At 43.3% G+C, this 27,710-nt stretch overlaps 1 protein-coding gene across 1 annotated transcript in view; it reads right to left on the bottom strand.

Moving 5' to 3' along the window:
* Nucleotides 1-27,469, bottom strand: part of ACVR2B (activin A receptor type 2B) — a 133,306-nt gene extending 105,837 nt beyond the window's left edge. The window contains exon 1 of the mRNA XM_085316419.1: nucleotides 27,403-27,469. Within this exon, the coding sequence (XP_085172545.1) occupies nucleotides 27,403-27,469 (67 nt within the window). The remainder of the gene's footprint in view (nucleotides 1-27,402) is intronic.
* Nucleotides 27,470-27,710: the final 241 nt, after the last annotated feature.

Raw genomic sequence — 27,710 nt, 5'->3', positions numbered from 1 at the left:
GGAAAAAAGACAAGACTGCACTGAAATCATATCTAGCTAATGCACTTTTACGCTTTGCAGCCTCATACTTGCTTGGTCTTTCTCGTGCAACCATGGTCAGACGTCAAATTTGTGTATTTTGATACTGTGCATGTGATAAAGATACCAGGATCACTTAAGCCCAGACGAAACTCCAGTGCTCGTGTGTCATTTATCTTCAAATCCGGTTGTAACTCTCGTGAAACGTGATTTCTTCAGTGAACGGAAATTTATCCTGCCAGAGGTGTTACGAAACAAGGAAATCCTGAGGGAAGGGGACTCGGTTCCTACATTTGCTCASTCGGATTCGTTTTCCAGCGTTGTTTCGCTGCAGGTTACGGAGCTCGGATGCAACTAAAGCGGCCCCTCTGCAGCCTTCGAGAGCAAAACTTCCGTTGCTTGCAACGTGTGATGAGGCCTTGGGACAGCGAGCTAGTTTCCCGGCTGCAGTTTGCATCTCGGTTGCTAAAGCAGCTGTTGCCTATAGAAAATCACTCATTGCTAAGCAACTCCGGGCATCTCGGCCTCTACCTACCAATTTCAAAATGCATGGGTAAGAAAAAAACTATTTATATTAATGACCCTGAGTAAGTAAATTGTCACTTTAACTACATTGTATTGTAATTAAGTGCTTCCCAGTAATACCTAACCCATGCTATGGAAAGGTTTCTTCATGCAACAGTGTTCTCCGTTCTTCGCTGCAAGCAGAACTAGGAAGTTTCCAAAAGCACCGGGCAGCTCGTGCAGGTCGGCTGGTACGGCGCCGTTCTCAGCACACSAAGAAGACACGGGTTTGCTAAAGAACTTTATCCCCGCGTTCAAGAAATGTAGAGCGGCTTGTAGGAGTTGTGTGGTCCGTACCTTCTCTGCGGAGTCTGCCCGCAGGGTTTAGACCCAGTCTCAGGCTGGCTCTGCTCCGGGCGCTTTTGCATAACTTGAAAGGGAGCAGAGCTGAGGCAGATTTAAACCTTCCTCAGCTTTCTAAGGACTCGGTTCTGTCACCTCTCCATAATGCAGCCACAATTAACTTTGCTGGAGCGTCTATATTTGAAGCAGCTTTAARTTGGAGCCTGAACTTCCAGACGTTTATGCATATGGTCTTTGCTACCGTCTGTATGAGCCCTTGGGGGTTGCATTTTTTTTTCCTTTTTTTACTAAAAAAAAGCCCACCTACATTGACAAATTTGCCCTTTGCGGTCTGGCTTCAGTGAGATCAATAAAAATAGCAAGTTGTACGGCAGACAGAGCGGGTCCTTGACTGTACAGAGGTATTTTGGATGGCCTTTCTTAGCTCCCGACTAAAGAGCAAAGCATYGGACGCTGACCACCCTGGCACAGGGGGGAACATAGCAGGCAAAGGGACCTACTCCCAGCCTGCCCACAAGCCAAAAGCTTTGCAGTCCTCTAGTGTTTGAATTTCCCCCCCACACCCCCCGATTTTGGCTGTATTTTGATYGTGAAGGCAGCCCAGCGCCAGAGCCACGTGATGAAGCTTTGTTCGAGTTGAACCTTTAGTGCAGCTTTACTCATCCATGAACATCGTTAGGACTTCTCGGGCAGAGCTCGTTATTTTTACCGCTCTAACYGGCCGAGCTGTGTAATTATTCCCCTTCAAACCTGGGAGAGCTTGTCTGGAGCATCGGATGGAGAGAAGGACTATCGGCCCCGGGTGGCAACTGTGCCCGTTAGCACGTTGCTTCCCAAATAAAAAGTCGAATCCAAGCTATAATCCGTATCCCCGAGCCCCGGCAGCCGGCCGGGAACTGAAGCACGCCCACGCTCAGCTTGGAGACCTGTGTGCTCAGACAAGGAGGATTACGGACATCATATGACTAATTCTGCAGTGACGATATCTGCTTAATTGGTGGAGGGTTGCACTTTCCATCATTTTTTAAACCCGGGCCATAGCCTCAAAGATTTGCTTCCTTGCAGGTATTTTCTTCACCGAGACTTGCAGCGCTTAAGGTTACTGGGGCCTCTGGCTTTGCCTTATGCCCGTGAGCTCCGTTAGGCTTTTTAGCGATGAGAAACCGGCACTCAGACTCCCCTGAAACACCAGGCTGCAGCATGCTCGCAGCTCGCAGAGGGGCTTCCCTGAGCACGATGCACAAGAGCTTGCACAGCCAGCACCGAGCAAAGCAGAGCAGTGATGTAAGTGGGCTGCAGTACCTAACCTTAGGCGCTTCTTTTAACCTCTTGTTTGGAGCTCTCTGCCTCAGTTTCCATTTAAAATACAAATACRGCTGTTTCACTATTGCTTCACTCCCCCCAAAAAATAAATACATGTCTTATGTCCAACATAGGGTGTTGCAGAGAGGTGTAGTTAGTGCATCTTAAGCTCAGCRTAAGGAAGATGTTTTCAGCAGCTGATGCTGATGCTGGTTAACTGTTCAAACAGATTACCCAGGGCGGTGGCAGCAAAGCCACCTTTCCATGTGAAATGCTTCACTCTGCTTGGATGCCCATCTGCAAAATATGTTCCCAAATTGGTGGTTGCAGTGCAAGAATCATGTCTTGGTGACACTCGTGGTGGCTGTGATGGCCTCCGGTAATGGGAATCTATTAATCTCATGTTCCRTGCCCATAAAGCACTCCACACTTCGAAAAAGGCTGGAGATAAACAAACACAGGTCCCACCGCCAGGTCCTTTCGCTCATGTGGAGGTTATCTKCAAAGTCTCTACATGAGATGGGCAAGCACCAAGGCCACCTTAGAAAATCTTTCTATCCACAGTGGTGATATCTATCCAAGTTACCATCCTATGAAAAATGAGGATAAGAGACATTTACCTATGTTGTCTTCAACTGTTGATATTTTTACCTGYGAATGCAATGCATAGAGTGGCTATGTCAGTCTGGAGCCAAGACCTGTCCTTTCTCCAGCTCCCTCACCTTCTTCTCTCCCCAGCTATTTGGTTGGCAAAAGCACGGCTTTCAAATTGCCCTTTTCATTTAAAAAGCCAGACTCAGAGTTTTTTGACCAGTTGCAATTAAGCTTTGACAGTGGGAAGGTTCGTACGGAAACACCCCGTTTCCRAAATCGCTGTGCTTAAGAAATGCAAGCAGGGAGGTGGCAAAGCGAAGCGTCCGTACTGCTCCTGCAGCCCGGCTGCACTGACAATTTTCCTTTCGCCGATCTTACTCGTGGCCTCGTGCCTCCTGACGCACTCCAGGCACGTACGGAAGCACCGGTAAAATGCGTCCTGGAGCGTTTGGTGTATTTTTAGAGTTTGCTCCAGATTATTGACCCTTGTCCCAGATTTCAACGGTTTTAGGGTATAGGAATGCYCGGAGGGGCTGAGATACCATGGTTCCTGCTTGCTCTCACTAAGGCATTAATCAGGAAAAATACCTTCTTGCAGAAGGCAAATGATTAWGCTTTTGTGGCAAATACTCTGTTACCATTAACAGGAGGTGACAAACACTCAAGACCCCAGTATAAATAGAGCAAGGCASATGCACTAAGCTTTCAAGTGCAACATTATTGTGTTACATGGTTTTGAGTAATGATCTGGACTTCTCCAGCATGCTAGTTTTCCTTTTGTCTTTATTGGGACYGGGTGTTGTTTTACACCGTAAGGTGTAAAATATCATCCTCTCGCGGAGGAGGGGATGCTGGCTTACTCCGCCTCAAGGAAACTCTCCTCCTTAAGCTGGCAATGCACGAGCACGGATGCAGYGTTGGAAAGGCTCTCCAGGTGCCATCCAGTCTGTCCCCCTCCCTTTGGCAGGGTTAGTTGGACCTACGTCATTCCTGAGAAACGGTCGTCTGAGCTGTCCTTGWGGCCCGCCGGTGACGGGCCCTGCACGGTTCCGGGCTGGTTGCCTGGTGAGCTCTTCCCAGCTCCAGAGGACTAAGTACAAAACYATTGCATTAAGCTCTCAATCACTGRTACATCCACCAGTTTTCCAGAGTGACTGGAGTGACATGTTGCTAATATAGGTGTAGGTGGAGGCCTGCTGCCCTCCATCATGCCTGCAAGAAGATTCCCCCTCCTTCCCAGCTGTCTCTTAACCCCCTTACACTCCACACCTGGACCTTCCTGGACCCATCTCCACTCAACCTCTCTTGCTCCCAATGGCTGCTGATCTCCTTCTTTCTTTTTGCACCAGATGCCACTTGTTTGTGTGGAGACGGGGGAATTAGCAGSAGGAAAAACATCAGTAATCTTGCAAGCAACCAGTCTCTGTGTCTGCACCCTTAGTTATGCCCCTACCATGGTTTAAATGGTTGCAAGGAGCTCCTAATACCAGATTTGAAAAAGAATACAAGAGCAGAGGGAGAAGAAAGATTTAAATGTTAGAAAATGTAACTTAGAAGACAAGGATGATGGATGTATGGCAAAGGTGCCGGTCCAGGATGTTCACCTGGCCTCCATTCCAGCTTGAGCTTCTGCATGATCTCTGATAGGCTTTATTTATCCCTTAAGTCATGATCAGGATGGGAGCAATGGGCTTTATCCACAAAAGTAATTAAAATGTTGCACTCACTGGCAGGAGAGTTAAAATCAATATCTGAAATACATTATGAGAAGCAAATGGCCGAGGTGCTGTTGTGCAGAGCTCTGAGTCTTACGTGCTCAGCGGGAACCCAATGTCACAAAAATCCCGTGGCCTTGCTGGGATCCCTATTGGTGCCCTGCAAAAATCATGGAACGACCTTCCCATTCAGTTTGGCAGTGGTGGAGGCTTGACTGAAGAACAATTTCCACAGCTCAGGAAAGACATGGCTCAACYGCGAAAAGTCCAGAGAGGTGCAAAAAGAATGACTGAGGCTGTATAAAACCTACTTTGGAGGAAAAGCTGGAAGAAAAGTGTGTAGGCCRAAGAGGGAACTGAGGAGAGACCAAGCAAGCTGCAAGACTGATGCAAAGAGCAGTGGCACAATTTGTCCTTGTATCTTGTGCAAGTAGGATGAATAGAGGGGTTAAACTTTGGCAAAAAAGATGTAGGTAAAACATTGGGAGAAACTTTCTGATGCTATCAATAGTTGAGCACAGGARTATAGTCCCACGGACAGCTGAGGAATTGGCATTGCAGGAGGATCTTAGGCAAGCACGTCTCAGGAATAGTTTTGGTATTGGTGGTTGTACCTGGGGCCTCTTCTCCTGCAGAGGGCTTTCCCAGACTTATTTATTATTTATTTATTTATTAATTCTCATAGTTGGGCACTCTAGCGTTTGGGCAGACCTGCAAAAATAGCAATCCCGTTTGCAATGACAGATATCTTATGCCATGCAAGAACAAGCCCATACGTATTTAGCTGAAGTGCAGCTCTTAGGATTGTGAGGATACAGAAACAAGCTAAATGAGAAACAGCGTGCCACAACCAGTAGAAGGTAGTTATTCTAGAGCATTAAAAATCCAGCATTTCTTTGACGAGCAAGCACTGCACATGAGCGGAGCTTTTCTGTGTGAAATATTACAGAGAAATATGGGTTATGTTTAGTGTTACAGAGGCACAAAGAAAATCTCATTAGAAGCTACTGACAGTGATCTGTTATAAAGGGAAGAGAAGCAATTTCTGAGCTCTCTGCAAAATAGAGTGCATCTCTGTTCCACCCTAGGTCCTCACAGCCTGCTGCTGGTCTAGGACACAGCGACTTTTTGTGAGAAGGATCTGTGCCTTCCTGCTTAGTTAGCTCTTATACATCACTTTTTATTTGCCGGGAGACTTGAAAGATAAGCAGCAAACACTCTTGTTCCTATTTTAAACACATGGAAACTGCAGTACAGAGAAATAAAATGACTTGCTCGGGCTCACAGAGCAATTTTGTGGCAGAGTTAGGATGAAAGCCCAGCTCCCTTGCTTSCAAATCTGTGTGCTGACCTTCATCGACCCTTGATTTTTATCACCTTCCAGGGAAGTCTGCTGGCCTCTTCCAGTTGACTTCCATGGGAGTAATGGCAGGTATCAGGTGAAGTCACTAGGAATATCAGTGCAAAAGAAGCCAGCATTAAATGAGGGGAAAAAAATCGATGGAAGGGAAAAAATAGATTTGAAAAGAAAGGAATAAGTTCTAGTGCAGCTTCCATAGTACTGTTCCCCCTTTAATTTGTGCCTGGTGAAAATTAAGAAAAAAAAAAAAGATTGCTAATATTAATAGATGAAATGAGTCTTGAATTTTATAATAGTGGAGGAAATGAAATGACCAAAGTAATATTGTGTTGTTAACTGAGATTTTAATAATGATTCTGTTCTCAGTTAGTGCATTTGTTCTACAGAAAGTAAATCATTAATGAAGGTCGGGGGGATAGGTTTTTAAAAGAAAAGTTTTATTATTTGTCCTTAATTTCCTAGAAACCTTGCGATACAGTCAAAAAATAAAAGAATAWCAACTCAAAACCAGCCTGCAAAGATGTGATTTGCCAGAGCAGTTAGCACCACCTGGGGCAGGATGGAGCAACTGATCTTCCCCTCTGAGCAAGTAGATGAGGGTGGAAGAGACAAGTCAGGTATCTCATTTCTGATGGAAAAAGTAAGATCTGAAATGCCCCTAAATTGTAGCCTGCTTCTGGCTGTTTCTGAATTTTGTGAGACACATTTTCCACCAGGTTTTCCGCAGGGGGTGGATGGACCCACACCACTCCAGACCCAGAAAGAGCCCACCAAGGGCAGTGTCCTCAGTGGTGCTTCCTGACCTACCCAGTGTTCTCAGCCACTTCCTCGGAGTCCCCTCAGCCAAAAAAAAAGGGCTCCCGGGAGCAGCAGGCCATTTTGCACCAAGCCCCCTGGTTCGAAATGTMGAGTGGAGAGAAGATCACAGCCCCACCTGGTGCGTTGAACTCCTGATGCCTGTGCTCCTCTGATGGTCCTATGGCTGTAGGATCCAGGAGATGCTTTTAGAAGCATTTTTAGAGTGTGCTGCTGAGCTCCTCTCGGTGATATAGCTGAGATGCCATTTGCTCACAGCATGGAGAAGAAAAACATCTCCGTAGCTGGAATGTGGTGCCTTGGAAAAAGCAAGCAGGGAGCATGCATGCCCGTGTGCAGGCAAAAGAGGTGRAGGAAAAGCTACAATTCCCTGGATTCCTTAACGTGCACAGCACCCCCACACTGAATATAGAAAATTGCAAATTAAATGACAATTTTGTATTTAAATGATCAAATTCATTAAGGGAAGCAAACATTAAATAAAATTGTATGAGAGCCTGGAGTGTCACTGCAAAAATTAAGACTATGTAATTAAAAGTACAATGCAATTTATTTTTATATCATTCTTCATTCAGATCAACAAATCTTATTACTTATCCAAAAATGTAAAGCAGGTTTCAAACTAATTTAAAAGATGAAGACAAAGTAGCTATTGAAAAACCTATGTTTCTTGGTTCTTTAGATCTGGCAGCAATCATGATTTAATATTCTAGCTACTCTAATGTTTCGGTGCTGAAGAAAGATGCATTAATTACTRTAGGAAACCTTAAAAAATCTAATTAAGAAGAATAAAATCATTGTTATTGACTGGGAAAAATAAAACTATGTAAAGGGAAATGAAGGATAAAAAACTTGAAGACACACAAATATTAATAAATGCGGTCTGTGCAGGATGGAAAACATGGTTCTGCAGTTGCTGAGGGTGTGGATTTTGAATCTGATTATGGTTTTTCATGGTTAAAGCTCTTCTCCAGCATCTCACCCACTGGAAGCATCTTCTAATTAGCTGCTGCGCACAGAGCTGCATTTGGTCTGAATTCAGTTCAACATGTCCATGCAGAGCCCCACAGGCTGTTTCTGAAACAGCAGGCCAAGCGCACGAGATTGCACTGCAGTTTTCGATGCCAGCAGGGATAACAAAATCATAACCTTCATTGTTGCCACCCTAAAAACCACAGCTAAAAAAATCACAAAAATTTTAAGAAATTGGTTTTGTGTCCAAAACCATGGGCTACGCCCTGCCTTAGGGTGCTAAGGGAAGCAGTGACGCAGCTTAGGCTGAAGCACCTTGGGTAAATGCACCCGTCAAACTAGCCGCAGCTGGTTTAAATAATGTAAATGCAACCTGTTTTTGTAAAATACCTTACGTTGTTAGGTCAGCCCCACGGAAGGATGTCTCTTGATGCTCCCTGTGTAGAACTGGAGGACGGTGGTAGACAGCCGGCGGCCGGCGCTCCCGTTGTGCGCGCTCAGGGAATCCTAAGGGATTCAGAGCTGCTGTCGAAGCAGGTGCAGCTCAAGCCAGAAGGAAAGAGCAGCCAAAAATGTTYGGAGCTGTTCGGTCATTTTTCCAGATGTGAATCTAGACGGGACTGTGTGTGATTTCGTCATTCCCAGACTGGATGCGGACACCGTGATTTTGAGCTTTCATCCTGACCTGGGGTAGAGATGTTTTTCTTTCATAGTCCTGAGCATTCTTGGGATGGGAAAACTATTTCCTGCCCAGCTTTACTGTCCTCATTCCTAAAGATACCACTGATGTGGAGACATCTGCGGATGTTAGAAAGAAGGGAAAGGATGCCACAGGGTCAACAGCTACACTGTGTGCTTAAACAAATACATGCAGTTTAATTACTTCAGCTGATATTAGTATTAYTAATGCCTTTTTGAGCCAGAAGATATCCTTTGATCACTTATATTTACTTCACGTGTAAAATAGGCTACAGCAATTTGGCCAGTTATCTTGTACCGAATCCAGTAACTTGTACACCGTTAATATCTCCAGATAYGAAAAATTAGTACTATTAATTTTCAACAGCCCTTCCAGGATTACAGATCTGCCKGAAAGGTAAGAGGGATTGTCTCAGGAATAAGGATTTCAAGATTCAGTGAGCAGGTGCTATGCCAGAGAGGAGGAAACTAAGKGAAATTTTTACAATTAATGATACTAGTAAGGATATATGCTTGCAGAGAAAGCCAGCRAAAGGGCACTGCACCACCGCAGCTCTGTTTTGATATTATTGACACTCACAATTACACAGCAATTTGCTGAAAGGTAAGAGCATTCCCTTTCCCACCTTCACCCAGAGGGAACAAGGTCACAAAGCGAGGAGTGTGGTCAGGGATTATTTGAAGGGGTTTTGGTTGGCTGAGGGTTATTTTGCAGCACAGAAACATCCAAGCAGTAATGTCCTTTGATTAGCAAAGAATTTTTATGTTAAACTTTGCAAAACACACAAGGATTATCTCATGAAGGATATCACGTAGGCTGCGTATAAAATAYATACAGAAGGGTTTCAGAAGCAACATTTAGTTATGAAATATAGAAATAAGGAAAGATTGGATGCACCCTCTGAGGGCAAGATAGAAGTTTTATTTTTATGTGGTGGCCTCCAAAGGGCTCAGCTGAACTGGAACCCTGTCATCCTGTAGGTACTTTGCTAATATGAGGATCTGTAGACTTGAGAACACTGTGTAGTCAGCTCTGAGCTCCTGCACAAGCAGACATCCAGAGCTGATGCTACTCCAAAGCACAACTCACATGTTGCACTTTGTGTCCTGTGTCCACGTGTGTTCATGTGATACACGCAGGCTTGTGCCTGCAGCTACCTGAAGGAGGGTTTGGGGCTATGGCCTTACGGCAGGTCACAGTGCGTTTTAACTGGCTAAGTGTGGGACTGCCCCCCTTCTGCTGCTCTGGGATCTCTCAAACCGACTGCAGCTCTTTGTGAAGCACCCCAGGTTACAGAGAGAATTGCATGGGCAAGCGCTTGGGATGCACACAGAGCTTCAGGGTAGGGGAAGGTCATGAGGGTGATGATGGGATCAGTCTCACCTCATTTCAGCTATCTACAGAAGAGACACCTGCACATGAGCTGCCACATTGGGCTTTCCAGACAGCAAGAAGAAATAGGTGTTTTTATTATGCAATTCATTTGCTCTATTTTAACCGTCTACTTTAGGATGAGATGAATCACCGTAGACTMCATTGACTGTATTGACTGACTCTCCATTGAGTAGCAAGGGAGCCACAGGTGAGGAGCTCAAATGTAGATTTCTACACTCAGTCAAGTGAATCTACCCAGTGTTTCACGCCCATAGTTAAGACTTGACTGCCCTGAGTAGCTCAGGCCTTGGCATTTCAGCCAATAATTTCTGCATCAAGCTCAGTATTTGTGGAGAAGCGACACTCATCTTGTGGAGTTTGCAATACATCTGGACAAAAGCCGGGGGATGGGAAACAGCAATGCTCCTGCAATCAAGTGACTTGCCTGAGACTGTAGGAAACAAAACCAACATCTTCTGCGTCTTGCCCCTCTACCGTATCCCTGAAACCCTGCATCTCTTTTATGTCATTTGTCCATGTCTTCACAGAGAAACTAGTCTGCATACATGCTAGACTTTGCAGTAAGTTCATTGCTGTTGTCACTGCTCTCCTTCCAGATTGAAGAGGTCCTGTTGAGGCCATACAACTTGCCCTTGCCCACCTTTATAGGGAACCACCCTCAGGAACTCATCATACCTCCTGCCATCCGTGGCTACTGCTGCACTCTCATCCACAGTGTATCAGCCACTTCAGAGGAAGCCTTGGGTCATCAGGAGAGATACTAACTGGGTCATCGAGAAAACATATGCTTAAAAGAGAGAAAAAAAATGTAATTAATCAGTAAAAGTGTATGCCATTAAAAGCAGAGAACAGCCTACATGTGTAAGAGTGACAGCCTGTACAGTTTCATGTATGTCCACACACTTAGCCTGTTGCTTCAGAAAGTCTGTCTCCCTTCCACTATGACCGTTTTTGACTGTTTGTGAGCTGCAGGCCCTGACGTGCATGGAATTATTACTATGAAAATGTGCATTCTTGTTAATAGGTATAGTTTAAGATGATTGTTAGCAGAGCATAAGGCCTTATTGATTGAAAGGGACATATGGCAGGGATGTATAATGATTCACTTTGGCTGCTGGTTTGAAATCCTATTCATGGGAGGAAAAAAAAAAAAACACTCTCCTTTGCAGTCGGGCTTCATTCTTTCTGTGGCATATTTTTAAAATCAGGCCTTTTTACAAGGGATCCATAGGAGAGGTTTCCAACTCCTATGGGTGTACACACAAAGCTCTTCTCAGTCCTGCAAGGGCAGGTTATGGTGACAAAAGCTGAAGTTATTTCCAACCTCCTTTTAAGTGAAAGGTTGGTCATGTTGCAGCTCTCTCCTCCAGGACTCTTTCAGTGGATTTAATATTTATGTGAACTGACAGCCTTGAGGCCTGAAACGTGGCATCTGCACAGGCCAGGTCCAGGCTGGGCAATGCTGAGACCCAYTTCCCAGCAGCACACCTCCGTGGCTGGCTGAGGAGGGCACGTGGAGCCCGAGCTGTAGCTCTTCGCCTCTGGTAACAGCCTTGTGAAAATGATCCTGGCATTTTTACTGATCACATTTTTGAGAGACAATGCTTGCAATGCTCCAGCAAGCTGTACTAAAGGTATGTGCTTTTCTGGAGCCAGTTTATCTTCACCAAAGGGGAAAAAAAATGCATGTTCTTACATGGCATTAGCTAATACGAAGTAATTAACCTGAGGTAAAATCCTAGTGAAAGCAAAGCAGTCAGATTATTAATACATGTGAACTGACAGAGATAAGCCCTGAGGACCACATCGCTCTTCTGTGTGTCTTAGCAGGTCCACGTGAAGCTCAGGTTGTCTCACCTCATTTGCCACGTGCAGAGCAGCAAGGTAAGAACTAACTTTGCGGCCATGTAAAAGCAGCACCTGGTGAAGCCCAAAAGCCCCTCACCACCTCATCAGTGAGGTTTCCAGCAGGCATGTCAGCCCACAAGACAGTTATCCCAAATGACTCCTCTCCTCCCCGCAATGCTTTTGAAGGACCACAGCTCTAAATGACATGGGCTTTTATAGCTTCCTGGCGTGGCAGGATGGCTACGGACCTGGGAGTGAGCACGTAAGCACAGATTTGTGGGAAGTAGTGATGGCTGGTGCTTAGGTAATACTGCACCAACGCCTGATGGCAGACCCAGCTGTAATTATTAGTTAATACTGCTCTGCCATCTGTGTCCTGCCCTGCCCAGCTGATGAATGCTTCCATCCCTCCTTCTCTCGCTGACCTAAGCTCTTCACCACCATGTGCCAGGAGGTCAAGACCTACACAACAGGTCCTCATTGCCTCAGCTGAGAGAGAAAGGAACTGAGGGCGTCTTTTCATCTCCCGGTGGGCAGCTCTCCTCCCTTTTCCTTACATAAGCAGCAGAGTGAAGCTGCTTCAGCACGAGTGCGGGGAAAGATTTTGCTGAGGTTGGCTAAACAGGGGAGGAAATGGTGATCCCAGCAAGTCCTCTCTCAGAGCACTTTTGCAGCCTCCATTATACAGAGAAAACTGCAAGGGACTGGTCCTAAYCCACCGTGAGATCAGATCATCCGGGCAGCTAACTGATGGAGGGAGAGAGCAAGATCTCTGCCTTTGTCTATAGCCCTTCAAATCTCCCTTACCTTTAGCTTGCTGATTTAGTAGTAGCATGCTGTTTGGTGAGATCTGGACACTTCTCTTGTTGGCAGAATGGTGAACGATTCACATGGTATTCTCCCCACCACTGGAGATACAGTCCCTGTATTTTACCCCCCACAGATGAAGAATGCAGTCTTCATATAGGTCTCCTTTGGGAACTGATGCTTTCTAGGAAATTCTTGCAAAGAATTAAGTAACCCATTTGATTGTCATCCAGAATCCGTCTGCTAGCTACATGATCTCACCCAGCTCTCTTTTCCAGAGAGACACTTCTTCAAGATGGTCTGCAACTTGGTGGTCTTGAGGATTTCCCTCTGATAGACAAAACAGGTATCCCTCRAATAAAATAATTCTGAGCAAGCAAATCAACAGAATAACTTTCATTATACCTGTCACCAGTTTATTTACTCCATGGCCTCTTTCTTCCATAAAAGTCTGGAGTGATTTCAGCATGCTAAAACATCTGCACTCATTTTTGGAAAATAACAACTGCCAATGTATGAACTCACTATTTTCTCAGAAAACCTATTGTTCAGTGCCTGACCCTTATTGTTTCTGATCTCTTGTGGATGGTTAACAACAAAATCCACTTTATTTACAATGGAAAGCAAAATATGGGAGAGCAAAACAATTGACTCTGTCTTCAGTCAATAATGGCTCATTTTTGTGCATGCTAAAATGCAGTCATTTCTTGTGTTCATTGAAATCAGTAGCAAAATTCCTGTTAGGAGGCATCTGTTCAGTCCTGAGCCAACATCTGTGCTCCTGCTAAGTGTRAGGCTGGACACCTTCTAAAATGGGGGCCAGGACACACTGAGTATTTTTCTGTASACTCCATGAGCAATCTTGCAGTGAGTACACACACTATTTAAACCCTCGTATCACCAGAATACTTAAGCATTGCTCAAACAGTTTGCTGATTAGGAACCTTTGTAAAAGACTGAGCTGTTGACAGGTGAATCATTTCTGTCCCACAGTGTCTCAGGCTTTACACTTGATTTGTGGCCAACATCAGCTCCCACTGAAGGCCTTTCTTATATAACTTGCCCATGAATGCTTTGCATGGGGTCATCACATCTTGGAGATAAACACTGAAAAGCTGAAGCATGCTATTAAGCTTCTTAAAACATTAGAAAGACAATCATTTCAACAGAATAGATGTTAATCACACTTATATAAAAGCTTTTCATCTTCAAAGCATTTAACCAACATTAATTACATGTAATTGGCTTTTCTACGTACATCATGCAAAATGCACCTTTCATTTCACTTGTCGCTGCTATCTTATCCAGGATTACTRAAAGAAAGCTGTGCCTGTTCGCTTTGGCACAGCTTCCTGAAACCACCTGAGACCTCATTTTGCAAATCACAAAGGGCAAGGTTTAAAACAGCAGTTGCATGGAGTACAGACACCCCAGTTTCATTGAATGATCCATGGAAAAAAATAATGCCATCCCACTTGGATGCTTTTAGTAGCACAAATGTCTCAGTTTCCCTAGAAAAACCTTCCTAAAAGACTCCTTAAAGTTTTGTCATTCCCTGCGCCTAGGGATGTCACTGCAGTCTAGGTCCCATCTCCTGCGGACACTGTGGCACCCACAAGCGCTGCATTCACCCAAAGCGCCCAGAGTGCCCAGTTCCTTGGTACCATGAAAAGTGAAGGGGCCACATTTGCTGTAGTAATACTGTCTACAAACACTTACCTGAAAAGTTGGAAACTCGAGTCCATTTCCTTCCTCAGTCTGAGGATGTCTGATACCCTATCTGCTATTACCTTGTCATGCTTTCCAACATGGCCTTTTCAGTGAAATAACTGCTACTTTCAGCAATAAGCAACTTTAAAATGCTAATTTCTTTTTTTTTTTTTTTAAAAAAAAAAGAGAGATTCCAGTTTATGATGTCTATAAAACAAAAAATGTTTATTATCAAGTGAACTATTAGGATTCAGCTGGGAAATGTGAGCTCCATGTGTCCATGGAAAAGCTGGCTATTATTCAGGTTCCATAGTGTTCRAGGCTGAAAGGGAAGGATTTTTGGAAGCACTACTTACAAGAGATAAATACTACCAGAAAGGATAAATCATGATTTTTTCCATTTCCAAAGGAAAAAACAAACAAACAAAAAAAACAGGTATGCAAAGACTAGATCACTGAAAACATTTCCTGGAGTTCAACACTGGGTTGAGGGTAAGGTTCAAAACAGGTAAGAAACAAAACCCAACCCCTAACTGTGCTCAGCAGCATCACACGAACCCGAATCACAGGACCTTCTCTGTCAGGGCTCAGTATAGGTCTTATATGTGTCTTCAGTCTGTGTGGCTATCATTCAGAAGGCAATATTTCAGGAGACATTATACTTGTTTATATGTATATATATATATGTGTGTGTGTGTGTGTGTGTGTGTGTGTGTGTGTGTGTGTGTGTGGTGTCTTTAAAAGCTGTTGTCTGTCCCTATTCATATACATAGCTAATGAGCATAAAAATGTGATTTCAGTTCATTGGCTCATGAATGGATTAAAGCTTCATCTGGTATTCCCGCACTGTATTAAAATAAATAAAGGTAACTTTCCAAAAGCCCAGGATTTTCTTAATTTTTATTCTTAACCCTAAGAAGGCCAGAGTCTGAACCTCCCACYGAACTGCAGACCTCTCAAACTGTCTTGCCCAGCCAAACGTGTATGCTGAAAGGCTCTCCAACTTTCAGTAGTGTGTGTTTGAGACAAGGAGAKGCATGTGGTACAGTCAGGATGAGCATAAAAATAGTTCTGCTGTGCAAAACAGAATTTAAGGAACGCAAAGACCTAGCCGGAATCATAGGGAGGTAGATTTTCAGAAAATCATTTAAGTGTGAGTTTCTAATGCAAGTCAGAATTGTGCTCATAAATCAACAAGATCCTTTAAAAATCCTACACACAGTCACCCACCCTCTGTAGCTAAAGTGGTTGTTTGTTTTGCAGACATCTTCACAATTTCATTCTCAAGTTTATTATTCAGCTAGCGGTAATGTAGTTCTGTCAGACTACTCCTACCCTTGAAGTTAAGTAAATGGTTAAGTACTTTATTGGTTCGGAGTTAGAAGACTCTCCACCTTGCAGGATTGAGCCTTGTAATCTATTCATATTTCCTTTTCAGCTTCTGCAAGTAACCCCAAACAAGCTGGGAAGACTAAGTGCAAAGTTACAGGAGATGACTGTGGCAATTTCTGAATGACAAGAGCATTTAAAGGAAATGTCAAGAGTTTGTGGGCTGCAAGCTTTTATGTTTCAGGGAGAAACAAGAAGAAAGGAGGGACAATAAATCAAATGCAACAGCTTAGCGCGCTCCATTTCTGAGAGTTAACCTCTTGAAAGCCTTGTCCCCAATATGGAGAGGGCCACACTCCTTTGATCAGGTCCCTTATTTTCTGTCAAGCAATGGAAGCGGCAGGTCAGGCTCTGCCATGCATGCCCAGGGGCCATGTATACTATGCTTTGCTTGACATGTGCTATGCATTTATGGGTTAACATCAAACATGAGCTGATTTATAATTTTTAATCAAAAAAGGATTATAACCTAATAAATCCTAATAACRTATTCTGTCCAGAGGTTATGTGGTGTAGCAGTATAACATACTGGTAGCCTGCTCTCCTGAGTCTTGAACATAGGGTAAAGTTTTTATACTTGTTGGTAAACTCTTCCTTGGAAATGTGTAAATGGTCCTAGCTCTGGTTGGAGCCTCTCCTGCTATCACCGGTTTTGAAGTACCTGCATAGAAAAATGCAGTGAAGCTTACAACTTTCTTGTATGCTATATGACTACTCTCTTCTCTCACTCCAAAGGCTGAGTACTGCTGGTTAAGAGCTGAGTACTGGTTGTCATCTGGCTTAATCTAAGCATTAAGTGTGTCTAACACATCTGTGATGAAGGTCAGAGATTTGAGCCCTAAGGAGCCCTCAGTGATGAACTGCTGGAGGCTAAAGGTCAGTTTGTAAGGGGTCATCATTTTCTAACGTTAAAAAATGATGACCACATGAAGCAGGAATTAACCCACTCGGTTGGATTTCCTGGATTTTGGACGTCCCACTCCGATAGACAGGTATTATCAAGGGGAATCTGTAAATAAGCCAGACCCTCCATTTGTCAAAGGGGATTTTTGAGCCTTCTGTTCCCAAARAAGGATCATCTCTGCAATCCATACTCTGCCTCCCAGCAAATGGCTGTCCTGGAAGAAAATTTCTGCTTCCCAGGAGACCTAATTAACATTACAAGACTAATGGAGACTAAGCGTAAAGAATTTTTTTAAAGTTCTTTGACTGCAGTGCCRTTTTAAAGATGTCCCCTCCCCTGCTCTTTGTTTGCACACTATAGCTGAAACACCACAGTGGGGATGTAGTAGAGGTCAAGAGGCCCAGAGTATTTTCAAGCTAGTTTTAGCCATCTCACTGTTGTCTCRTGCTTCCCTGCCCTGTTTGCACCCATCTGCTTTTTTAGCCTCATCCTATAYGTACATGTAGCCAGTGATGGTCTCCTCCTTACAAGTATATATGTGGCTGGTATGATGGAGGTCAACTGGCGGACAGTGAGCAAGACCTCAACAAAAACTAAGTCCACCTTGCCCTGCTACAGGGGAAAAGTGTTGATGGGGGCCCAGTGGCAGTCATCTCRAAAGGGTTTGGAGTTGTTCCTTTAAGCACTGCTTCACTAATTAAGGAAAGTTTTCCAAACCAATCAGCCAGACAGGTCATGGCAGGACCCACCAAGTCCATCTCAGTAAGAACTGCTCTCACTCTCAGGTAAGGAGAGTGTGGAGGGAGCAACTGTTACAGATGATACTCTTGCAGCTATTCAGTTTGAAAAATTTCTTCAAGAAAACTATGACCTTGAGGACATGTACCTGGAAAAGGCAACTCTGGATCTTCACATTTTTCTCTAGGCTATTGTTAAAACTCCTATTTTCTCCAGAGTTCCAGTAAAACAAGCCTGGTTGACAGACTTCAGCTGCAATCTCTTGTAATATTCATTCTGGGTGCTTTGCAATAAGTTTTAGAAATTCATACCCTTTTACCTTAATCCATTGCTTTTCTAAAGATCCTAAAGTACAGCTCCTTCCACTGGTGCTGGTGGAAGGAGGGCAGACTTGTCACAGGATGAAGGCTCTAGTCTAAAAGCAGTGAATGTAGCTAGCACAATGTTCTTTACAGCCCAGTGAGCCAACCAGGCTGTTCATAGAAGAAGACATTAGATCAGAGCGCRTTCCCTGGGAGAGAGGAATGACTGTGGGAACAAACACAAGCTCAGCCAACTTCTCAAAAGAGAAATTTTTTTGAAACTAGAGTTATTTTCATYGAAACCCTTGCCAAAACCATATTTCCAAGAACAGGACTTCTTGAACCTGATAGAACCCACCCCAAATTCCTCCAATTAAAATATTGCTGTAATTAAAAAGAAAAAAATAAGTGCCAATTGTGAGCAAAGTCCAGCAAAAAAGCAAAGAAATGAGCAGAGAAATGTGGCTGTTTTGGATCTACTGCTACAAACACAGAGCAGCCTTGTTCACTTGTCTTTCTGCTTCACCAGCAGCTCTCCATGACTAGACACTGGCATGAATAAATTGGATTTTGGAGCACAGGTAATGCACAGATCCAGCTTTTAATTCTGCTTATCTCCTTGCACAACTAGACCTTGGTGCAAAGGAATAGACTTTACTAAAATCTATGCATTAAACAGGCAGTTTTATAATCTCCTTCTCTCCATTCCTTTGCCATATCTGCAGCCTCAGGACGTGATCTTAGCAGGTAGCCTATTACGATTTTGCCARACCTAGAGACTTTCAAGCCTAAAATGCTGAGCTGCCACAATTTGGATGAAAGACACCAAAGGCTGTCTGGAGGGAGCTGCAATAGCCCTCTTCTCTGAGGATGAGATAGGAACAGAGTCAGGTAACACACACCTATGGCTTGTGCCACTCCAGTTTCCAATGTCAGGCTCTCAGAGGTGTCACACAGCCACCGTCTCGGGGAGAAGGGGATAGGGAYGCAGGCCTAGGGTGCAAGGCACCTGCTGCCATCCTGCCCAGGGAGTGCCTGCGGACTGGGAACGCCTCACTCCGGCGAGTGCTGCACCTACTGATGTCTCCATTTGAGGAAGCACCTTCAAGATTAAATACTGCAGTTTCACATTCCTGATCAAAGTCTGCAACGCTGYTGCAGATCTTAAAGAGTATAGCTGGTTTTATAAAAGTAAAACCCGCAGCAAGAACTTTTCTGACTGCACATAAGCCCTGATTTTTCCAGCTCCAATTTTATAAATGCCTGTCTAGCTCTTATTGCTTTAAGCTGTCTGAGAATACACAACTGTCCACAGTTTTTTAAAGCTCTGATTTTTCAGTAGTATTTAGTAGTCCTGAGACTTTTGGAAAATTGCAATCTAGAATTGCTAATAAAGAAGTGGTAATAATTAGAAAATCTCTTGCTCAGTGCYGATTTTATAACTCCACAGATACCATAGTATTAACATTCTGTTTGTCCACCTGTTAGAAGAAACAGATCTGAAGAGTCATAACTCTAAAACAGTGGGTGACAATTTAATGAAAAATTGAGCTCTGCATTTAATTTCCTTTTAAGTTCAGCTGAGCATTCTGCAAGATCAAAGGGGCTTTGTGGTTTGCAAATGATCTACGATATCAGAGAAACAGCTTATAACCCAGGCAGAGTTTGGTATTTAAGTATCCACTTTTAATACCAACRTTTAAAGTAGGCTAATGGAACTAAAGCACAAGTATAATTTCCAATCATACAAGTCTATAATCCAGTTTAATATATCAGTCAAACACTAAAAGCATATTGTGATTTTAATTCTATGATTTCTCCCTGTTTAGAAAGTATCCTGAGATACTATAAAACTTTTTCACAAAAAATGAGACCTTACCTTAGTTTGTGAGATTTTAGGACAGGGACTGCACTTATGTGCTTGCAGAACGCCTAGAAAAATGAAGCTCTTGGGTCCAGCAAGGTCAGATCAAGCAGCAGAAACACTACATATTAGGGAAGACTTTCTTTTTGTTAGCTTGGATGCTGGAGTTTTTGCTGACATCTCCCCCTTTCACCTCTCTGCAACTCTATAGCAGGCAGTGGACTTGCAAAAAAAAAAAAAAAAAAAAAAAATGGAGGGGGGCAGGGGAAAAGGGTTATTCCAGGTTAAAAGATACCTCTGGATTTTTTTAAATCAGTCCCTGCAATGGTAGATTCTGTATTTTCCATTTCAGAAATAATCACACTTCAACTTAAAACTAACTAAGCTTTTTCCCTCCATAGTTCAGAAAGAATGGCTGTTACAGAAACTTATTTCCGTCATTCGCACATTTCTTTCTATTTACTAATTTGAATTTATGGACAATTCATTGCTTTTTACTCTTGTGCCATCGTTGTCCTTCCAGTTAATAAGTCCATTCCCCACCATGATGTTTGCCTCCCCAGTATGTTTATAAGCAGTCATTACATRTATTTGTCTTTGCTAGCCTGAAGGAGTCAAATTTGTAATCTCCTCTTGTAAGACAGTTTGTTCATTTCCTTGATCAGTGGTCCTTCCTGTTTCAATCTGAATTCATCAGTTTTGAACACCAGCAACGAGAATTGTACATGCTGTTCCAGAAGAGGTCTCATCAGCAGCCTGTACAGTGGCATTAGTACATCTGTACCTTCACTGGAAACATGTCTCTTGATGCATCTCAAGATTGCGTTAGCCTGACGTGATGTGACATGACATTGGTAGCTCAGACATCTTACGATTAACCAGTACATCCAGGTCTTTCTCCTCTGTTCTTTCTGAAAAATCCACAGAATTTCTAATCAGGGCAGACATTAGCACAGAGTGCAAGGTTCTGCATTCAGGATTTTGCAGTTTCATCCCATTTCCGCTGTCCCAATCTCTGAGGTCATCCAGCTTTCCCTTATGATATCTAGAGCCTCTTCAGCATTGACAGTGCTTCTCAATTTTAGGTCACCAATATGATTCATTTTACTCTTCTATCTCTGGTGCGAAGYTCAATCTGTATCTTCTCTCCTATGGGAGAGATCAGTTCTTAGCACAACCTATGGCCATTTCTCCTCTAACTAGTTCCTTATCTTTCTTACACTTCGACTTCTTATTTTCTTCAACTAAATCATCATTTTTTAGAGGTCATTGCATCAAAAACAAGATGAAAGGATAGTTCAGGTTCGTGGGTAACTATGGAGGTCATCTGGCCTGATCTCCTGATCAAAGCAGGACTGAACTTGGGATTAGATCTGTTTCACTAATGCCCATAAGGACTAATCTACAGCATGTCCTTGGTCTAAAATATCAGTCATCTTTACCATGAAAACAACAACAACAACGTATTCCCATGTTTTCCTGATTGGAGTTAGATTAGAGATGTTGATTGCCTTATCACTGACTTGGAGAGGTGAGCTGCTTTGCTGGATTTGTGATTAAAGCAGATCATCGAAACTGGCTCAAGCAAGACTTTCATGGCACTTTTGGCTGTTGAACTGCTGATGCTGTGTGTAGTGATGCTGCCTTAGATGTGACCCTGCAAGAACATAGCTGGTATTTTTAAAGGAACTCAGAGGAATATGCTGAAAGTTAATAGGAGCTGATAGCTCCATGATACTGCTTTGAAAGTCTGAATTTATAGCTATAATACTTTCACATCTCCATTTCTTTTCCTCATGCCCCGGCATGAAGGAGAAGGCATCCAGTCGGACACAGAAAGCCAGGACGCAGTCGACAGAAAAATAAGTATGTGGTATAAATGGATGCAGGGACATCTGGATGAGGCTGGTAGATATGACATAAAATCTACTCATGCTCTTCTGAAGCAATAGGTGAAAGGCACTAGACTGTCTCAGGTTGTCTATATCTTYGACATCTGCTTGAGATAACTGTATCATGACCAGCACAGCCGTGAATCATTTATTTCCTCTGCTAATAGGAAGAGTTTACTTTGGAGGAACTTTATTGGTCAAACCAAAACAAATCTGTGGTGAAAGAGAGTTTTGGAGGGAAGTGTAGCCTAAAGATTTGGGGTATGCACAGATCCTGGAATGCAAAAAGATGAGGAGAGGGAGCTCAGGATCATAGAAGCAGGGCAAGAAGAAWAAAGAGCAAGAGAGACCCTGGGCTGTACCTGAAAGAATCTTAATAGTATTGATCCTACTCAGCCCTCACCCAGCACCTCTAAAATCCCCCTGAAGCCTCCTGAGCTCCTCTCCCTGCAGAACCCTCACTGCCCCATCTCAGTGTCCAAGCCTTGCTGATAACCCTGCAAGACCTAACAGCTTCTTCCTCTCTACCGTAGTCTTTACAACTCAGTGACCTTGCCATCCAGCCATAAGTCCCCCACAACTTCCTATCGCTTCACCAAAAACTCACTCACCCTCTCAGCTACTCATCACTTCCCTCTGCATCCTGCCAGCCCTGCTGTGCACCCCAAAGGGGACTCTGTCCCTGTTGCAAAACTACATCTGAGGTGTCAACATTCTTCCCTTGCAGAGAAACCTAACGCTGACTCGGGGTGAATCAGATGGACCTGTTTTTAACTGAGCACTCAATTCTGAAGCCAGTCTCAGGTCAGCTTTGCCCAGACTGGAGGGACAGAAGAACCATAAGGCAAATAGTGACTTAGAATAGTTCAAAATGATAGAGTAGCAAAACTAAGTCATCTCTTGTAGTATAATAGGATAGGTGCTTCAGTTTTCACAATGTTAATCCAGTTGACCCGCTGGATAAACAACTCTGCCTTGCAGTTAATCTTCAAATAAGTATGCTCTTAAAACCCATTGGGTATTCATCTAATATAGAATAACTGTCTTAGTGAAGGTAAATGAAATGCATTTGGGTAAACTTAATTTAGCCGCTTGCTGGAATGGTTTGCTGAACTTGCTGGGGAGAGGAGCTGCTGAACTCCTGTCAGGAGCAAGCAGAGCTTTCCTGATGACTCTGAAAGCAGCAGAGTTTCATGCTGCAGACTGCTTCTGYCTAGAGGAGCTCAACACACCTTAAGTGAAAAAAAAAATACAGGTAATTAGCATCTATAGGGCACTTTTTAGTAGTAGATCACCAAACATTTAAGAGCAGTCTGTGTCATACCTCCATTTTACAGGTAGGAAAACTGTGGTGTGGAGAAGGTCACCTAAGGAGTCAATGGTGAAGCCATAAACACAATCCAAACCACACTGCATTCTCCAAACCATGGGATCTTTACTATGAATGTCATAAGAGTTCACCYTCACAGGAGGACAGCCCATCTCATGTGCACTGTATCTCAGGAATGCCGAGCTTGCCACACAAAACCCACCTGCCTCCATCCTGCCCTGGAGCCTGTCTGTCATAGGCTATTTCAGGACAAGGACAAGGAGAAAGGTCTTTGGAGACCATGTTCTTCATAGAGGCTTTGTCTTAACTCCTAATAGTTAGGAGATGGTATATTCGATGGATCTGGAGGTTGTTTATTTCAGCTAATCTGCTCATGTTAATTATGGCAACATTGGGTTGAGAAGTGGTCAGTCCCTCTTTGAATCCTGTCAAATCCTCCACCTTTAGAACATCCAATGGAACCAAGCTTCACAAACCCATGRTATTTTCCATAGCGACATTTTTTTATTAACCTTGAACTTTCTGCCTTCTACTCYTTGATTGTGTGCCTTATGTCAGGAGACACGGAAACAGAAACTCCGAGGCAGCCTCCTTTCTATTGTTTATAATAGTGCATAGAGGTAAGATGGGAAGTTTTGGCAACTAGAGCATGTCCCTTCTCTTTTGAGCCCAAGTCTCTTCCCAGATGCAAAAAGGGTTTCTGGCTCCCTAGTGCCACCCTGCTCTGCCACAAACAGCCACGACTTCTTCTCAAGAGGTCTCCTTCCATCCAYGGGTCCAGCAGCCCCACTGCCAGCAGGCTCAAGCACGCTTGCTCCTCTCAGGTCCCTTTTCACCTTTCCCCCTCTTTCCCTTGCCACAGCCCTGACAGCACAAGCTTTTATCACARCTCTTCTTATTTAGCTCCCTTCCACTGTAAACACCACTTATCTTTTCAATCTCCCTCCATATAAGATTTTTTTTTCCCAGGTCTCAAATTATTCTTGTCATCCTTATCTGAACATCCTTTAATTCCCTTGGCAGTGATATATAGCATTCTAGATGAGAGAGAAGCCTTGGTTTTATACCATGCTGAAATTTACTCCATCTCATTTCTTACATATTYGAACATTTTGTTTGCCTGTTTGACAGAAATTGCACCCTGAGCAGGAATTCTAAATGAGGAGGGTGCAGTAACAATTCAAAGATATTTGCTGTTGGTCAGTGCTGTTACTATGCCACTTCTTTGTTTCTCARGCTTTCTGTAAGTGCATTTCTCTTTCAAGCTCATCTTTCCTTGTGCAAGACTCCAAATAGGGAACTGCTAACTACCTTTTGCTGCTAACACCAGCTCAGGTCCTCTGGGATAGGAGAGTAAAAGGCACCTGTAAATAGTGACTACAGGGGTAAAGACTCACTAGTTCCCAGGGAGGACTTGTCCTGAGCCAAGCCAACATAACTGAGTTTGTTTTATCTTAATTAATATTTTCGTTAATAAAAGATTTTTGTAACCCTTTGCAAGTTCCTTTGAATTATCCTGAAACACTCTGCCATCTGTCATTACAACAGTCTTAYGATAGTGCTGCATCTGTAACTCAGATTCCTTTCCACTCTTTTTATATGGATTGTTTTACACTCACCAGCGAAGGTTTAACTGAAGGATAAAGGGCAAGGACCGTCACCTTGATCTAAGTTTATACTTTGCCTAACATAATAAGACCTTGATCCATAACCAAGCCCACAAAATAATGCTTCTGCTAATACTAACTTGTTATGTACCTTCGCACTGTCCAATCACCTAATTCAGTTATGTCCTTCAGAAATCTTTTACCACCTATTCTGGACTCAGGACTATAAATTTTACCATCTTGCTTCTCCATCCCTTTTGAGTATTACTCTTCCTTCTCTTTTAGCTTGTGTCTTCTTGCCTACTGGTCTTAGGTTTCAAGTTCTTTAGGACATTGATGTTCCCTGCATGGTGTAATACATTATGCACTCTTCCAAAAATAAATGGAAACGAACAGTATCTTGTCATATGAACTATTCTATGGAGGTTAATGGGACTCCCAGTGGAAAAAATTACAAGATGAATAATAAAAGCAGAATCTGGCCCGAAGAGTTTGTCTTAATTAAAAGTACCACCCCACATGTTAATAATTTAAAACTGAAAGATTATCAATCTATAATATTTAATAACAGTAATGTAAAAGGTGATGTTTGGTTTCTAGCACCTGCATGAATGCTCAGCAAATGAATTTAGAAATAACCATAGCTGTGTGGATTGGTCTGTAATTAAGATTTGATTAATCCCTAAAGCTCAGTTTAACTTAGATTAGACCTATATTGATTTGTATTTCTTCACTATTACATTCATAGTACAGCAAAATCATACGCTCGTCCTGATGCTGTTCATAGCATTAGCAACAGATTTAAGGGGTCTGTCCAGTCTTTGCCTAGAATGTCACTAAACATCTTATAGGAAAGGTTTCCGTATCAAAGAAAGGCACCCAAGTCACCATTTATCTCACTTGGATTATGCAAGCTACAATGAGAAATAACCAGAGTAATATGAGTGTCAAATACTATTTTTTTTCAGAATAAACCTTTCCCTTTTGGRCTGCGTAATATGAAATGCAAACCAACAATGTCCATCAAAGATGATGGGAGATCTTTTCCATTAATCACATTGTGATTGTGGTTGTGGCTCTTGYCCCGAGTTTAATTTCTCACAGAGAAAGCAGAAAAAACATTGGGACACAGAGATTTCATTGCCAGTGACACATGGTTACGAGAACTACATGGAATAAGGGCACAGTTATAAGAAYGTGAAGTTCAACCTGGGACTCCTCAAGACTGGAATAGACCAAAAATCTCCCTGCTATCTCCACTGAAAACCTCAATTACAGAGGGCATCTGGCAGCCCACATCCTCACAGTCACAGTCAAGACCAAGAAATACTGAACATAGTGAAAGCAAATCCAAATTTACTGGTTTTAACAAAATTGCAGATAATTGCAATGGCTGTCTCAGTGTTGCAAATACTAAACTATTAAAAATAAATGTACTAGGATGCAAGCATTGCATATATTAAAAAGAAATATGGAATGATAYGGTATTACTGCTAGAATTTACAATAATCATTCCATGATAAGATAGGGGAATCACAAAAAGGAACTTTCTTCTAACCCTGGCCAAGGACTTGGAAAACAGCTGAGTCTGCAGCCACATCTGATCTATAACTTAGTGGCAGTGTTTTGGTCTAAGTCTCTTCTCCCACCTCAACCTTGCTGCCTTAGACTTAAAGGAGCCCTTCAAATGCTGTTACTGTGACCTATCCTCTTCCTAMAGTTGAAGACCTTCTGCCTGGATACAAGCTGTACTGTTTCTTGACCTATRTAATTCCATAGTGACCATTATGTCCACTCAGTGCATTCCACAGCAGATTCAGCAATTCAGTGCAGAGATGGACTGAGTTGGAAGGCTACCTGAACACTCAGAAATTCCTCACTCAGCTGCTTGTCCTGTATCAAATGGGCTGCTATTCTTACACAGCTTCTAAAAGAAACCATCTGTTAAACAGCTCCCCAGATCCAAATCAACTCTATGGATGCTCTGGAATTAAAATTCCAATGAACCAATACAACCAGGCTTAAACTGCATGATTAGGAGATTTCATGATGACTCCATAATTTCCAGAGAAATTCTACTTTGCAGAGGTATTTGGCTGAATATATTTTTCCAGGATGTGCTGGCTACCTATTAGCCACATGTTACCAAAAGTGGCACTTCTAAGCAGCCAGCTAACCTTGACAGGCCACCCAGCATCATACCCACAAGAGGATACCTAGAAGGTAAATAACATTTATTAGACAAATGTTGKAATGACAAGTTGTTACAGCCATTACAAATGGAGTGGCCAAGTGTTAGACTCACCTGTCTGTTCTTTTTTTTCTCCCTAGTTTCCTTCCTGTTTTTAGCGAAGTTTTCAGCATAAGGTAGGAACGGTAAGCATCACTGTTCAGCAGCAGCAATGAGGTTCTGCTAAGTATGAATGGCTGGAAAGGCAAAAGGTGACTCCCCTCAGATCCAGACCCCCAAAATGTCAGAGGGGAGTTTCAAAGGCATCCACCTGAGACTCTCCAGGCTTTGAAGAAGTAACAGACTCTCCTGTCACTGCTATTTCATACAGACAGGCAGTCTTGTCAATCTTACACTGTCCTTGCTCCTCATCCTGATATTTAGAGTATCTCTGGGCAATCTGGGACCTAACAACCCACATACGTAGAACTCTCCTGTGACCTCACCTGCTGCGAAGCAGCACAGAGGTACCTGCCCCACTGCAAATACAAAACATGGGCTAGGAAAGTCATGTTTACCTCAACTAAATGCGCRCAGCTTTCCAGCTAAGATCTCCTCTACAAGTGGAAATGAAGCCTARATGAAGAACATGAAGATTGTAGTGGCTTCTTTAATTTTTGTGGTGATTCATCCAGTGACTCCGCCTTGGAGAGAATGGAAGAGACAGTTCTGGGGAAATCAATACGTAGTGTCTGGGCCATGGGAGGAAAAACCTGATTACTGTAGGCAAGTGACCATACTGTGTGTGATTTAGTTTTATACCTATTGCAGCATGCTGTGTGGTCTGCAGGTACCATCCAGAAGGTTGCATGTGGGGKAGGACTGCGCTCAAAGCCTGCATGGGAAGGATCAAGTCATTCTGAGGCAGGAGCACCATCCTTTTCCTATCCAGGGGCTTCATGCAGGCTCGTCCAGCTCTGCTGCACAGGCTCACGCTGGTCAAGGGTTAGAATCCCAAACTTCACCTCTTTTGCCCTGTTTGTTCTTAAAAAGTGTGCAGTCATTGCTACCATAAGGTGTTCACTGTCAGCCAAACACTTACAGCAGGCCGCCTGGACCAGTGTCTCCTCAGCCAAGTCTGGGATCTCTCCCATTTCCACCACTACCATGAAGACCTCTTCATGCTCAGGTCTCCCATTTTGTACCCCAACCCATTAACTGGGGCAGGCAGATAGCTGTTTCTCCAATAACAGGACAATATTTTTCTCCCCTTTAAAAATCTTTTTCTCCACTTTTTTATAACCCAGCTGAYGTGGTTATGAGGGCACTGGCACATACAGCCTTCCAGACTTTTCCTAACCTCAGTTCAGAGAGATGATTTAAACATTCCCAGATCAGGTTATGTAGAGT

This window comes from Rhea americana, unplaced genomic scaffold, assembly GCF_003343005.1.
Source record: "Rhea americana isolate MKP2758 unplaced genomic scaffold, rheAme1 scaffold_47, whole genome shotgun sequence".
NCBI lineage: Eukaryota > Metazoa > Chordata > Aves > Rheiformes > Rheidae > Rhea > Rhea americana.
This window is presented reverse-complemented; position numbering and strand designations above follow the sequence as displayed.